Source organism: Tribolium castaneum, chromosome 4 (genome assembly GCF_031307605.1).
Source record: "Tribolium castaneum strain GA2 chromosome 4, icTriCast1.1, whole genome shotgun sequence".
Taxonomy (NCBI): domain Eukaryota; kingdom Metazoa; phylum Arthropoda; class Insecta; order Coleoptera; family Tenebrionidae; genus Tribolium; species Tribolium castaneum.
The window spans coordinates 8,121,765-8,139,032 of NC_087397.1; the positions used below are offsets into that span (position 1 = coordinate 8,121,765).

At 37.1% G+C, this 17,268-nt stretch overlaps 1 protein-coding gene across 2 annotated transcripts in view; it reads left to right on the top strand.

Annotated features, from left to right (window-relative positions):
* Window positions 1-17,268, top strand: part of LOC663672 (EGFR adapter protein) — a 109,718-nt gene that overhangs the window by 62,054 nt on the left and 30,396 nt on the right. For both annotated transcript variants that reach the window (XM_015984963.2, XM_015984967.2), the window contains one exon: window positions 3,243-3,317. In XM_015984963.2, coding sequence (XP_015840449.1) covers window positions 3,243-3,317 — 75 coding nt within the window. The remainder of the gene's footprint in view (window positions 1-3,242; window positions 3,318-17,268) is intronic.

Sequence of the window (17,268 nt, forward strand, 5' to 3'; positions counted from 1 at the left end):
CTCAATTTCTGCACAGGACGGATCACACGACAATAAGTTGAAGAAATCCAGTTAACGACCCTCACAAAAAATGGGGAATGGGCATCAGTTTTCGTTAACGTATAAGCATTTGCAGGAAATACAATTTGCTTTAATTAGTCTTGGTAAACTCTTTATTAAATATCGGCTAACCTGATTAACAGAAGCTCACAAAATTGAGTCTCTGCTATATTAAAAATAAACTGAAACAGTCTTCCCATATTAAACATCATCCCAAACCATTTTACTAATGTAATCGGCAATTACAGTTCGAAAGCGATTAAGCTCGATAGACTGGTACGAGCTTCTGATTGAAATTCATTCAATTGAATTGAAACCATTGGCCCTATTTCGATAGAGAATTTTTACTAGTACCAAAAAACATAGATAAAATAATCCGACTTTAGGAGGGCGGTATCGGTGGATAACTTAATTACCCCGTGTAATTAAACTCTCATTAGAGCTTTGGTTTGATGAGACCCGGCTGATCTGAATATGCAGATTAAGCGACACGTCTACCGGTATGAACCGCACGTTTAACGTGCCTTGATTTCTCAATGATAATGCTGAAGAGGCCCGAATTCTAAATCATTAAATTGAGTTTTGCTCTGAAACAGATTTAAATAGCGCACAGAGGTATTATGGACGTGAACGTAATCTCCTTTTAATTTTTAATTATTCGCATCCACCCATTTTTAAATCCAAGGTTTACACTGCACAGAGTTTACTCAGCTCGATGCAGTGCCGCATTAATGGCTAACCACATTTTGTACACACATATTTCCATTTATTTAACGTGAGGAAAAAAACGAAAAAATAATTGAAATTAGTCCCCGAGGACGGCGTGACGTTTTATTTTAGTTTTTATTGTGGAGATGATTTAATTTTTATAACAGTAATGTTATTGAATGTGGTAGAATTAGACGGAGCTAGATTTCCGGCAACGTCACGTGCAGAAATCACGAAAAACGCCTCATTCCAAATCCTTAAATTGGTTTCGAGCGGAGTAATTTGAATTTGTTTTCGCGTCCCTCGCATCCTACTTCTGTCTTAATCTGGATAACGTCACATTTATTTTCAATTTATTCCGCGAGGAGTACGCGTCAAAGACGCGATTATCCAATTTAATTAAAATTAATTGAAATCAGTCGGTTGCATTTGCAACATTTTTTGATTAATTGAATCGCGGCCAAAGCGCACCATCGATTTGGGTATTTCTAGGAGTGCATGTTGGGGTGTAAAGCGGGCAGGTTTAGTTCCGATAAAGAAGATTTGTAACGGTCGCAGTGTTCCTATATCTCGAAACGCCCTCTGAATGTAAACTAACCTGGCCAGCTTTCCGCCTAATTCACTCAAGACGTCGGCTGTGCACACCCTCCAAATAAAATTTAGGGCTTTTTTAAAGAGTCCGGACCTAATCTAATGAAACACTTCATCAAATCTTTAGCCCGCAAAATGCTAAACTGATTAACGCCCTTATACCACAATGCATAAGGAAGCTATCTTCTAGTAAACTTAAATTAAGATACGATGTAAATAAAAAAGTTAATTTTAATGAAATTCCACAATGCTGTTAATATGGCCTGTGAGACATTTTACGAAAAATTTTATTTTGCGTTGTTATCGAAAACCTAAGTTCCCTCACTGATAATCTGCAAAATTAAAACAACTTAAAATTACACAAAAATTTATATGTCAAAACGATATATTAAAATAAAACGGTCCTGTAATTGGATGTATGTCTGTATTATTATTACTATTATTATTATTATTATGCCTTGTTGGAAGCTGCTTTCGTCGGGTTCGATCTATAATGGTTTTTCGCTAAGTCGAATCGATTTGCTTTCCACAGAAGCACACATATGCAAAAAGTTGAAAGGGCGTCTCACGATTCTAATGAACGAGAAGTGAAGCAGGAATGGGTCATAATTCACCGTTCCTTTAGGTTTCTATGCAGCTTTCATCCGGCCGTTCACTGGTAGTGGCTTACACTTAGTCCTCGACACCATCCTGATTTATCGTTACATTAGCCGCACACAGGAGGCGCCCCACCGCGACAAACTCTCTAATCATCACTGTGAAATGGTTTACGAGACGCCGTTCTGCGAGATGCTCAGACTAATCCAATTACTAACCCTGCAACTATTTCAATAATGCCAATTTTAGGGCGCGCTTACGTTGAATTGACCATCAACAATTCAAAATAACATTACCGAAAGCACTGCAGGTCTCTGCACATAGTTCTAGCACAGAAAGCTCTCTCGTGTTCTAATGTGTAGGAATCAGGGGATTGAGATGAACAACACAAATATATAGCAACAATCGATATCTAAACACACACGTAAAGCTCCAGCTTTGGAGACCAATTTTTGGCCCTTTGGGACACTAAACGTCGTAAACTTCCTTCTTGCGCTCTAATCAACATAAAATTTTAATTGCAGTCACTGACAAGACAGTGCAATATAGCAAAATGGAGCTTTTGTGCTAATTGTAATACTTGGAAACAAATGGAGAATCGTTTGTCTTTCTGAACCTATCATTGCGAGTACTGTGTGAAAAACGGCAACAATATTAAAACTTGCAAAAATTTCGTACAAATTCCAACTATTTGTTATTCTCTGCGATACCTGCCTTGTTCTCTCGGCTGTAATTAGTGTTAATAGAGCAATTTCAGTGTAGCAGACGAGGTTTCACTCAGCGGCGGCGTTGTTACTAAATGCAAAACGAAGAAAGCTCTCTGGCATGTGGCGTTTATCTTCGACAAGCCGCAAGTTTGAATGCGCTGCCTCTCAACAAGATAATGTCTCATTATTACCGAAAGCAAACATTGCAACGTATTTAATAATAGACGGCATTAATGCTATCAACAGCTCAAATATCGTTTTTGCTGTAGCAGATGCTAAACTATTTCTTTATCAACTCTTTGGATAGGATTCTTTGGACTTTAACCAGGGATAGGCAAAATGTTTTAAATATATTTTAAGCCTTGTTGAATCTAATTTGAAGAATAAAATGTTTTTTACGTAAATCGGTTCATTTATTCCACCTCGTGGATGACAAAACATTTGTTATCACTCGTGGTTTAAAAATTTATTCGTGAACTAAAGCGTCAGATTTACACTCAAACTCGTCAAATCTTTTCTCTATTCACTGATAGATAAACAATCTTTTTATCATTTTGTGTAATGAATAACTATAAGCTTAATTAATATTCCTTGTTTTAGGGTAATTCACGAAAAAAGTACGTCCTCCTGGTAATTTCCTTGGCTGGAATAAAAGTATGCAGTCCAGACGGAAAGGTAAGTACCATGATTTATTATTTCATAAGTTTCATAACAGCGTAGTCATGTCGCGTTTTATGAATAATAAGGCCTCTCCTCTACGACATTTTTTACCAAGTTTTATTTCGCGTTATATTAAATTCGCCTCTTTTCAGCGAGAAGCGGTCTTGTCGTTAATTAATTTTTCTGAAAAGGATTGTGGTTAAAATAAAAATGTAACAGTTGCCTAGTTGTTTCTTACCGGCAAAGTTTCAAGCTGAATATTTTACAAAAACTATCGAATTTTTTGAAGCATAAATGAAATTGCATTATTTTATATTGTCGATTAATTTTGCTGTTAAGAGAGCAGCATCACAATAAAAATACAGGAAGCCACGTTAATTATTTCCAAATTACTCTGAAGCGTTGTAGAAATTAATTTCTGAAGACGACGCAGTTGCCGCCCCAAAGAGCACAGGTGAACGGTATCAATCAAGGCAGCAAATACAACCGTTGTGCTTACCGGATTACTGATGCTTCTGTAGCCAATTTTCTATTTGCATAAAATCCACGCGCGATTATACGTAATCTCCATTATTCTCAGACGGAAGCATTTTTATCAGCTAGCAAAAATATCGAATTACCCGATAGAATCAGTTTGCTCATTACTGACGAAAACACAATACTCTCAAAAGTTTCGCTTGTTACGCCGAGACTTGGCTCTATTTACGATTTCTAATTGGTGCTTGAATTAAACAAAAATGTTGAGGGGTGGATAGCGGAATACGAAACGAGGGTGGTTTTGATACAGACTGATAGGATACATGATTCGGTTGTCGGGTCCGGGCACGTGTTTTACATTAATCCGGCCCACATGCAACGATTCATGTGATAACCTGGAGTTATTTCCATTGTGTCGTGACCTGAAATATCTCTAGTCCGGACCTAATAAGATAACTGCCACGGATTCAAGTGCGAAAATGGACTGATTTACATTTTTAATTGGTTACGCTTGGGGATTTCACTTTTTCAAAAGTAGGCAAGAGAAACATATTTTATACCTGTCGCAGTAACTCCGCATGTATGCCACGGAAATAAAAAATAGATGACAAAGTGAACTGGAAAATGGAAGGGTGAAAACAGTTACTAGGAGATGCAGATGGTGCTACTGTTGCAGCTGGAAGCTTGTCAAGTTTAAAGTGTTTAACATCTAAGCAGGAACATCCCTCGAGTGATAAATCATTTGTAAACATTTTTCAGTATAATCTCACTGCCTCAGCTCTCGTGTTTTAATTCAAGTCTTATCACGTAAAAGTTGGAATCAATATTTTATTCAGCGCGTTTGGAATAATTATTTTATAATACACACAGGCCAAATTTCAAAAAGTCATTTTAAACTTAATTTTTTGATGCGTATGAACTTTATTTTCTATGATATTCATGTCTGACAGAATTTCCACAGACCATTTTATTTATACTTGAATGGACGCAAATATATGCCAGTTGCTTGAATACCAATAGTATAGAAAACTGAATTTGCTTTTTATTGTAATGTACCAGTAACATTCGAATAATTTCTCACTTGATAGATTTGCAGTAGCAATGCTTACTGCATTCATTTCCTGTGTATGCATTTCTATAAAATGTTTTCATGAAAGGACTGAAATGTTTAAAATGACTGCTATCTAGGTCTGCTTAGGACGATTTTATTTGTAGACCAAAAATTATACAACTTGTTCAAAAATGGTCAATTCTGGAATCAAATTTAATACGCCGCTTTATCCAAATGACTATTGTAGTTTCTGCATCATCTCTGTCAAATCACTCAATTAGCTTTTTATTTAGTTTTTTGAATTTTTTGGCAATGTTGTTTCAAGTGTACGGTTTTTCTTGATTTGTCTTAATTGCGACAAACTGAATTTTACTTCCTTCCTACCACTTTTCCATAGTTATACAGTCGAACCTCTATTCGAAGTACCTATTACCACAAAAAAATCCGGATACCGACGTCTCGGAACTTATTGCTTTTTTATAATTCTATATTGTCTTATTAGACAATCACATAAATTTGTCGTATAAACAACGCACAATACAATAAAAATTTAAAATTGTTGACACACACTGATGAAATTAAGTCAATACGTATGAGCATTGCAAAAAAATTTACTTATGGAGGTATAAGTTTGACTTAAGAGGTTCGAGATGTTGAAGTAAAGTTACATTGATTTCTTCACATTACTTAGTAAGTGCTTGGGACTAGCCAATACGTTCGATTTACAGTGGTTCAACTGTACTCGTAAGTATTTATTTTTGAGACTACTTTCTTTTTTCTTTTCTTCATTCTCCAGTCTTTTTCTGCCTTACAATTCTTCGTTTATTTTTTCGCTTCGACCAATTCACTTTTTGTGTCAGCAATCTTACGATCAAAAAGAATTACACCTTTATTTCTATTTAAGCGTCATTGTATAGAGCGTCCGTTCTTTGGAGCAGTAGTTGCTTTCTTGATTGGCTTTGCCAGACTTTCAAGAATGCTTTGGTTCACTCTGTGTTTTCCATTTAGCTAGTAGTTTATGTTTGAATACAAACAGATGCAAGTTTAGAAATTTTTATTTGTTCTGAACAGGTACATTTAGTAAGACATGCTTTAAAAACAATGCAAAGTTTTCTGTTTTTCTGTTTTATTATATAATATATTAAAATTTCTACAGTAATATTTTAGCAATTACAGAACCCATTTTGTCCGGAACAGGTAATGAAATCTTATTGATATTGCGATCGCTTTTTTGATTTTGGGCTTCTTTTAATTACTTTGGAAATTAATGTACTCGTATGTGTGTTTTCCTTGTGATTTGGTCCCAAAGGGCTGCGAGTTTCTCGTTTTTCCTTGTTTCCTTTTGAATAGCGTGTCTACGTTGTCACGTTAGGAATTGTGTTATGGTCTATGATAGTGGTATGTATGTGGCATTTTGAATTAGCGTTGGTCCCATTTTGCGTGCATAACGTCGCCGTTCTTTCCTGACGCAAACGTAATTGTAAAAGCGTGTCGGTTGGGACGTGTTGAGTGTAAAAGAGCTTCGTATGTGAAGCTCTTATTATTAATGATGCTCCCGCCGCACCATCAATAATACGAGAGGGCCGTTCTTTCTGGCGAAACTAAGTGACGAGAGGTGAAATTAAATTGCAGCCTCAAAACGCATTTCGTTTTATTAAAACAGGAATGTTAAGGGCTTCCATATATTTCACGAACGGCTTCATATTTTAATAAAACTGGCGAGCACTTGTACAATTCTGATTAAAAACGTTTACGTGAAAAAGAAAGTAGTCGACCGGAAAATTGCTCTTAATTCGATATCTTTTTCGACCCCAAAGGCGCTGCAACCCTTCGCCCCGCACTTGCATTAAACAAAAACGGGACGACCTCGCAGAGTTTGCGTTTTGTGTTTGGATTTCTATACGGAGCGGAGAATGTCAACGATGACATGGCATTATCCGCAGCTATACACGTTTTAAATATGCCATCAATCATACTAAAATTCAAATGAGAATATAGCTGCCAGACATCGCGATAACGCTACTGAAAAAACTACATTGTAGGTGGCACCGAACATGAGTTATAGCGCCCGCTGAAACCGGACTAATGGATTGCATTAACACGAAAACAATAAAATTTATTCCCGGAGCATAGATTCCTATCAAAAGAAGTGTTCATTTACTTTTTCAATTTGCTTTATCTAAATTGGCGTATTTTGGAGCGAATTTTCCGGGAAATCAGTCACTTCGCCGCCCTTAGCTTAGATTAGCTTCAACATTACACGCTTGATGTTTTTTTGGCCATATTTTCTATCAAAAGATTCACCAGCAACTGGAGTCGAGTCGCTAATAGCACCTTTCACCGGAACCAGTGAGCACGAAGACTGAGTAGCGTTCAAGTCACACTTCATGAGCAAATCGGCAATTAACCACGTTACATTACTGAAAACTTTGATGCGATTAAGCTCTCCCGTTTACTTTTCCTTTTACGACGTTGATCAACAAGTCTAATTTAACTTTTTCCCCTGTTATGACAACTTGAATCCAATGTTTATGCCATACGGAGGAACTTTGTGTGTGGCATGTTAGCTTTAATTTGAAAATGCAATAGGAAGGAACTGATTCATGAGTCGTTAACAGTAGAGGCAGGAAATTACGTCTGCTTAGAAGACTCCCCTTGCCCCATCCAATCTTGCCGTTGCGAGTGCGTGTAATTAATCACTCTCAACAAGAAACGCGAAAAATAAGAATTTCCGACGCTCTTTGATCTACATGATGTGCTTGGCACTGGCGATCTCCGAGTTTGCTCAACTCAATTGCACACCTATTTTTGAGGTCATATAGGTCATAAATGTAAACTTTGGCACCGTCCTTTTTAATTAATCACCCTGTGTTTCCGCTCTAAAATAGTTGACGATAAATTATGGCATGTACATTGATGCCTTGTCCCACGAACACCGACAGTGCTTCCTTTTGAATAAATTTCCATTATTAGACATGCAATTTCTTCGGCTAGCAACTATAAAATTCGTCGGAGGCGTTCTCAAAAACTGCCGCTTTTCATGGCATCTGATAATTATATTTTTCCTCATTTTTCCCCCTCCGGGCCTGAAAGAAGGCTCGATAACTGCGATTGCTTCGTCATCATGACGTTCCAACAAAAGCTCGCAAATAACTCGTAACGTCTTGACGAGTTTATTCTAACGGAAACAGACAACGAAGTTTCCGGTTGGCCCGCATCCACACAAGGGATTTGAATGACAACTGATAAACTAGAAGACAGTGATAAACCAAATGAATGGACAAGGAGCAGGTACAAACACAGAAGCAAGAAAACGGTACAAAAAAAGTGTGAAGAAAGAAAAAAATAGCAGGAAGAAGAAGAAGAAGTAGTAAACAAAATAAAGAGACAGAGACAGAGGTGTTGAAATTTATAAATAAAGAAAGAGAAAGTAAAGACAAAAATAAGTGAAAATATAAGTATGGAAAAATGAAAAGATCACTTTATGGAAGTATAACAGGGAAGTCAAAACAGTTGTACCGGGACCAAAAATGTGGATCCATTAGAGAAACCATTAGAGAAACAGATAAGAAAGTTAAAAAAAGAAAGCCACAAAAGAAGAAGAATTTCGAAACGAAGTATTGACTACATAGGCATATACACAGAATAGAAATTGAAAGAATCAGAGAAAAGGGAAGAATATTGGAAGATGAACTGAGAGATGCGGACACAGACAGGCAGAAATAATAGCATGCATAAGAAAATCGAGGTATAATGCAAAATATGCCCTTCTTATTAACGATGAACTCCCCAAATACTTAAGAAGATGAAAAGTAAAGAAAAGAAAATCATAGCCAGATTTAGATATGGAAATAAGGACAGGGAGAAACATTGTTTGTCAGAATGTGCGAGTTTGACAGGGAAAAGGTTCTAAACGAAAATTGTTAACGAAAAGAATGGATGAAGAAGTAAAGGGTTCGGGAAAAAAATTGGAAAAGTAAAATGAAGTGTAAATATGCGTAATGTAGAATGTCAAATAATTTCAAGTAGGACTGTACAGCCAAACAGGCAATAAAGACATTTTAGTAGTAGAATAACAGCATCGACTCTCAGTCGCACTGTATTATTTATTACTTGTGTTATATCGCAAATTGTATCAATCTGATAGTAAACTTCAGTCGAGCGGAACTGATTTATTAAAATAGTTTGGAGGAGTTTGTTACCGTTATCTGTGTTGGGCCACCCCAAATTCGTATCAAATCCACATCAGAAGAGATTTAATTTCATAGAAAATGTATCACCCGCATGGAAACGAGGCCTCATCATCCCCTTTTAAAGTATTTTGTAATATAATTTTGTGAGTGACACGGAGAAGGGCGGAATGCTAATGTGAAGATAGAAACGCGCTCGGCATTGCTGAGATAGTGGCAAGAGAGATTGGATTGATCCAATCACTTGGACACACAAATGCGATTCCGCGTCTATGAATAAATGCGGCCGATATGAGGGAGATACATCACGGCTTCGGCCATCCATCACCCGACAGCAGCTAAACAGCAGGGCAAAAAGATTTTTCGGGACCATGCTGTATCCCCAGCAAAAATAAAACAAGTTATTGGTTTATGTTAACTAGCGTTCCCATTTGTGTGTGTCCTACACAAAGGAAGCTAATGTATTTGTGTTGCAGCGTATTGTATTATTTTCCTGCAAAGTTATTTTATTCAGTCATTCTAGCCATGCGAATGGAAAGTCGCGCCACAATAGCCATTTTAGACATTGTCTACAATAAAGCAAAAATTTTTAATCACGGCTACTGAAAGCTTTTATCCCATAATATAAATTAGAGCAGAGCGCCAGTCAAACACATATGTAAATAATGTAATTAGAGAGTTTCCATCCAGCGACTCATTAGTGACTAAAACGTTCCAATGCAGCTATAATTAGAATCCTCTTATTGTAACCGATATGTGCTAAATTGCATTACGTCCTAACTGAATCAATCGAAAACTCTCCATTCTGGAAGAGAGTGGTGTTTGTTTTAGTTTTGATTTAATTATAATTAAACTTGCAAAGTCTGACACAATCAAATATGTAGACCTTATCAAATAATTATAAACGCTGGTGAAGTTTGTCGAAAAAATTTACCCAGTTACTCAAAGTTTCACCCCCAAACTGTATAATGTTACTTTGTTAGCATTTTGAGTTGAAAGTTTATTAACAGGGAAACGTTGAAACTCTTTCTGAGACAACGCCAAAGTATTATGTGGAGGGATAAAAGATATGCCCCAAGTTAGAAAGGAAGTGAGTCCAAACCAGACTACAGACACGTTTTCAGACCATGTATCATCCTGCTTTATTACATTGTTACAAAGTTAACTTACTTAAACACTCATTAACGGCGTGTTATCCAAATTTACAAGCTTAATTTGCCTCGTAGTACTATTTTTAAAAAACTGCAACAAGTGTAATGGAAAACAGAACGTGTTGATCCCCTTGCTACTTGTCCGCGGAGGTTACAATCAACGTCAAGCACACATGGCGCATAAACACCGGACTTCCCACAATCACGTATTAAAACTACCCTCAGTTAAGTGAACAGAAGTGAATAAAACAATTACCCATGAACTCGACACGAGACAACGTTGACGCATCATCACCCCTTCATTTCGCCGCACTCCGCTGATTCCGTTTAAAATCAAGAATATTATCCTTTGTTTCGCTTTGTTTTTATTCGAATTTCATCAAGTTTTATTATTAAGGTCGGTAATAAATAAAGTTCGGTTGGAAACATCTTCTCCGGACGTGTGCTGATCGCATTGCTTCAGTGTGGGCCAATTTTCCACGCGCTTGATCTTTCCCAGGATAAAAAAGCTCGGCTTATTTTACTCCAGTTGTTGGCCCACACGACATCCTCTTCAAACCCACTCAAACTGGGCGCATTTAATTTTACAAATGTTGCAATAAAATATTATTGATGTTTGACTGCAAAACAGCGAACAAAATAAATGTAAATTTCAGTATATTTAATTACTTCGTGATAATATCAGTGACAACTTAATTAATTAGTTGAAAAAGTTAATTATATATACGTTTTGTGCAACGAAACATTTTGCTGAAATTTGATATGCAACTGTTGTTTAAAATTTAATGTTTTATATCGTAAAATTAAACGCACAGGTAATCTACACGCAGCTTGGGGTTGAAAGCAACTAATTTATTCACATTGTAGCTTCATTAATTTGCGCGACACTCCTTTGAAATTTTAATCTATGCCAGTCAAATTAGAACAAAAATTTTCGAAATGTTTGATCCCAATGAAAAGGAGATTACATGTTTGGCGGTTTGAGAAGATAATTAATCATTACAACTTCTGCATACTTATGAAACCACTGATGTCGGTTATTAAATTAATCACCATTCCAAATTGTGGGGCCAGATATTATTACCGAAAAGCTGTGGCTAAGGACAGCACAGAGTAACAGTGCATGTGGTATCACTACGGTGACTAAACGCGCCCACAGCGTCTTTTACATATTGTGTTAACTTAACACTAACAAAAAGCTAGCTGTTACTAGACGTCTAATTCGCTTTATTGCTGGCCAAAAATTACTATTTATGCACCAGTTCAAACTACTTCTTGTTTCAAAACAAGTCACTATAGGAAGGCTGAAATCGCTAAATTCTGGCCAAAAACCAGATTTAAAGCAATACAGATTTTGATTTTCTATATTTGTGTAGATTTTGTTAAACTAAATTTCTCTCGAAGTGTGTAGATTTTTTATCAATAAAGCGGATTGCTCTCCGCTACCATATTGCCAAAAATTCCATTTTCAAAATTTAAAAAAATACAGAACAAGGAACAATAAATAGAAATCCTCGGTGAGAAGAAAAATTAATTGTAATCAAGAGCAAAATTAAAAATTTGAAAGAATGTATTTCTGATTCAACAGAAAACGACCGAGCGTTATTTGTATTGTATCCTACTTTTTGAAAAGTATCTATCTATTGCCAAGTTGTCCCGATTTTCACTGTGAGAAAAGAAATATTTATTAAAAGTAAATACTCCTCCTGCCTTCGGTATTAAGATAGAGGGAAGTAGTTATTTGTGCGCAAAAAGGTATTGCCTATTCAAGGCAGCGGTTGAAAAACTGCGAGTAACTTGAGAAGGGGCGCTTAGCTGTCGTCAAGGCAGGCATTACGATTAACCGCGGATGGGAGAGAGGAGCGAATGTCTGAATCCAATCTCGGCGAAGATTTTGAATAGGTAATTCTAAAATCTGAGGACGTTATTAAGCGCAATATATCGGGAAAGAATAAGTTGGTAGACATTGTAAGCCACCGCATCGCCATGAATCACCCCAATAAATCCGGGTAACCCTCCACTTAGACGCCGATATTATTTCCTTGGTATGCAATAACTCATTTAGCCCGCGGTAGGCAAAGAACCCGTCAAATTTCAATGTTTTATCTCGCGCATCGTCCGGAATTCGGGGGTGGCTCCCGTTTAAATATCGTCGTATCTGTGAGCTTTTATTACGACGTTTTAAGGTAATAAAATTTTAAAATTCGCCGGAAAGAGCTTTCGTAACTGCGTTCTTGAGCACCTAACGGGTTACGTGTTGTATCACGAGTCTCATTTTATAAAGTGCTCGTTTTAGAAGGGCATAAATTCGTAATTTCCAAGTCAATATTTAATTCTGCGAAGAAAACAATATTCCGGACAAATATTTGATAGGAGATGCGTGCGCGACGAGAGTCTTCATTTTCATTCGTGGTAAAACGTATGAAATATGTACAAGGTGGTCGTTGAATATTGAATGGAAACAGAACAAACTCGAGGAATAAACACGATTTGCCAACTGCATATGAAACCAGACAGAGTCTTCTAGTTTACGGCGCTGGGGAGCCCAGGAATTATTCACAATGGAAACAGGTCGGTGATGCGTTTCCAGATTCCGAAAAGAAACAAATAGGAAATGTTTCATTTCGTCATATTGATCGGTAGGCCAATATTATCATGCGGTTTGTAAACGGGTAAGATAGCAAGCCGACAGACTAAATTTAATTCAAATGTCAGGGCCGGCCGGATATTAAATTGAACTACTCCAAACGCGCCTCCAACATCGGACGAAATAAGGATGCGCAACCAACACACACAGAGACCTGCTCTCTGATTTCATTTACCACAATCGAAATGCATCAAAGATTAAGAAGAGACTTATTTCTCTCGAAGATTGCTTCGCAAATCGTATAAATGTGTAGCAGAACTGTAACTAAACACGACAGAGATTCCTCTAATCTACTTTGGAACATCCCTCCAACTTACGCCGCGACAAAGACGACCGGATATTTTTAGACGCTTTACCACCGACAGTGGCGTGCCATTAAGCAACCCTCCTAAGGCATCTATGCCAACATTTTATTCTTCTTTTTTAACTCAACTGTGAAACGATAATGGCACCCTCAACTTTATTCGAACTGTTTTATTTTAATAACTTTTAAAATGAACACTCAAACTTGGGACACAGATTTTTAGAACCATCCAAGAGAAAAAATGTCTGCTAATTCGTCCATTTTCTTAAAAAGGACCAGTTGTAAAACACCTAATCTCGTACGTTATAACCCGTTATAACAAAAATTACTTATTACTCCATTATTATTTTAATGCATTAATACAACGTGCTTTAAATCGTGATTTTTATTTTATATTTTAATGGAAGTTAAAATTGAAAATTAAATGGTCTAAAAACCCGGTAATAAACAGAGAAATGAAAACGGAAAAGCAAAATGTTCTCGTTATTTTGGGATAAAACGATTTAATAAATCTCTTTCGCTGGGTAAATAAATGACAAAAATCAATAACTGAATTGTTTATTGCATTCATTTTATGTATGAAACGTTAAAATTTATAAAATATCAAATGTTCATCAACGATCTGAAAATAAGTAGAGCCTAACAGACTTTTTCACAATTCACTTCCACTATTCAAATTCTGCACGGTTTCATATATCATTGTTTTATATACAGAGTGTTTCACATAATTTTACGAGGTCTGCGCCTGTAATATACCAATATACATATTCCGGTACGAACTCGATTACAAGTTTTGAAAAATTGGATAGTTTTCTCTAGGTTGTTCATCCTTTAAAAAACTATATTTTCAGCAAATGATTGAGGTAAATAAATTAGGATCATATTTATACCGTCTCTTGTTGGAACATACATGATAACTGTTTCTGAAAAGTAGCAATTGGCGAAAATAGAGTATGAAAAAATGCGCCTCCATTGAAAACAACAAGGATGTACTCGTGTTACTGCACTACTTTATCCGACTCTGTCCTATTTTTGTACTTTTATTAGTGAAGCTTGTTAGTGTGATTCGAGTGTGGTGCATATTGAGCGTGTCCTCTATAAAATATGTCATAATTTTTCTTATCAGTGTAATTTCACACTCACTTCCTCGAACTATAAACCTGGCGCAAATTACTTTTGAACATCGCTGTGTGTGCGATAAAGGGCGTTGATTTATCGCTGAAAAATGAAAAATAAAAACATTACCACCCTGTAGCGCTCAGTTTGGCACGGGCTGGTTTCCACCGTCGATTACGGCCCGCGTGACAGAGCGGTTTGTTTTACTTTACTCTCGTGTATAAATACAGTTCTTTTTACAAATGGCTCCATAAATTTTTACTACAACTCACTATTATAATGTGACACTAGTGGGATGTGGGACATTTGTATTGTGTCGGATGGCGAATGTGTCGTCTCCTGCTGCAGGCAGCTGGGTAAGCGCTACAAATCGTCCGACTCTCCCTGATGGGCGCTTCGAGGACGGATTCTCCACACATACGTGCATTCATCCCTCGACGATCATTTCTTTGCCTGTCGACACCAACGCCGAAACCACCCAAACCACCTCCGCTTCTTTACACCAACGTCGTAATTTTCAAATTTCAAAATCGATACTGTGATTTTTAATCAAACCCACGGTGGCCGCCCACAGGAATTTATTAATTCAAAACAGCGTACGAGAGCATTTGCTTAATTTATTAAAACTGCATTTGTTTCTCAAAAAAAACTTGAACTTTACCTACTTACTTGAAATGTCAAAAATACCTTAGATTTGTTCTAATACAGCGTGTTAGTGAATCGTTTAGCAAAAATTTGGAAGTAGCTAGAGGATGGTAAAACGAATCAGTTAAGTAAAATGCGTATACAGTGTACATTTTATTTTGCTGCACACGGATTTTGTAAAACTGAACATAGTAAGTGTGTGTGTTACAGTGACGATCAAAAAGAATGACACCCCTACCAACCGGCCTGCATAGCAGAAGCCCGACTAAAATTATTAAAAATATTTGAAATGAGTCTTTTGGAAAACGTGTCGTTTTAAATATCTTTTTTACCGCTGATTCGGCCGAAAACTAGATAATAATGCCAACATGTTTTGAGAAAAATAGTGAAAAGTAAACTAATTTAGTTCATCATTCGTGTATTGAAAAAGTCGGCGCCCATGATCAAGCCCACTAAAAATCAAATTAAATCCGTAAATATTTAGTGGAGAAAATCACAATGTCAGATGTTAACCGAGCCGAGTTTTGATTGAAATTCCCCGCTTGGAGTAAATTGCAAAAGTCGTGCTTAGTTGACGATGCGAGTTATTTCTGAGCGAACGTCTCCAAGAGCCTGCAAAATACCCCACTCATTAGCATGTCGGATCCATATATTTTGAATAAGGCGGCAGCGCTAGAGTTAAATTTTTAAAAAGTTAGCGCGACCTTTAAACGCTTATTTGAATTCATAAACTTTAGGTTGAAATGAATTTTAATATGATTACTTGGAAACTTTTTTGTTTGAAAGTTTTGTATCGACTTTAGGCGAATAATTTAGTTAAACGTGGGAGTGAGTAACAGGTGTCGCGGGCCTATGTATCACAATAATTACATAAACTCGCATTTAATTCGATTCGGAAGAAGCGAAAGAGATCGGATAAGGGACCATCGCCAATCACCCGTAACATATTTCGGGATACGATAACGAAAATTGGTTTGTTTTTGATGTTTACAGGCCTAAGGTGATTTTGTGCCGCACGTGTCCTGATCGGGAATCAATAGATTGCGTCCGTTTGATATCTCGGACTTTTACGCACGACCAGTTTTTTCACAAAAGCCCAAAGGCGGAACGCTCCCTCAACGAAAGGACCAACTTTTACAAACAAAAACTCAAGACAATCTCAACATTGCCACTCCTTCAAACATTCAATAAATAACGGCGTCGGGCCAGGTATTTCGGCCTCTGCTCAGAAAAAAAATTTAATGCGAAATGTGATTTTTCGATTTTTCGCAATCCCCTGTTTAAATATGTACACCAAAACCAAGTTTCCCTAATAAAATGTCATGGATGTAGTATCTATCGGTGGTGGAAAATTGGATTAGAATTTGAATTAAAATGAATTAAACGCAAACATAAGAAGCTACATATCATTCACAACAATATAACAGGAGCGTAAACTGCAATGATTCCTGTGCCTTAATGGTGAAAAATCGTTATGGAAAGTGCTTCCAAATTTGAGGGTGCAAAGTAAGTTTTTCCCTTCCTAAAGAATTTTTGTTTATTTTACCTCATGTGGGAGGAAAACCACACTTACTTTGCACCTTCCTTTGCACTTTCCTGCCTTGATATACAAATCAGCTATTTTATGATAATATTTTTTAAATAATAATGAGATAGTAAAAGGAAATACCTAATGGAAAACATTCACGGATTCACGTGTTTTAAAGTCGCCCAGCGCAACCAGCAATACACTCGTGCGAGCCGATCTTCCAAATGAAGGTGTTTGCGAGAGCTTCGCCTGATAGCTCCTCCGCCAATTTGGAATTTCGACGTGTTGTCGGTGTCATTTCTCATGGAATCAATAGTTTGTTCCGAAAAGGATATGACTGTTGTATGAGTAAGCCTGCGTGATGAGGGTTGACTGGTCTTGACTAATTATCCCGCGTTTTGTTGTGCGATTATACGTTCCCCCGGGACGTTGTATTTATTTATTTTGAAAATGGCAACGCTAATTTATTTAGCGATCCGTACATGTTTTATAAAACTCAAAGTTTGCTGGTTACGTTCAATTATGCATCAACAACTTCGCCGGAGAGAAGTTCGCGAAAAACTCTAATCGATTTATGTTTGTAAAAGTTTCGGCCGGACGATTTGACGAGGATTTTTTATTGCAAAAGTGCATTGCGAGTGATATTTTCGCGCGTTTGCAGGTGGAGGACCTTGCGGTTAGCAGCTGTGCGCGGATTTACAGCCGAGTAGAGCTTAGCCCAAGGCTGCCGCAGCAGTAAAGTGTCCCGGAGTTTCCCCCATTTTATGATCATTCTATGCAGACTCCTACATATTCCTTTAGTGAGCAGGAAAATGGACTGTCACTAAATCACGACGGATTTGTTGCGATTACCCAGT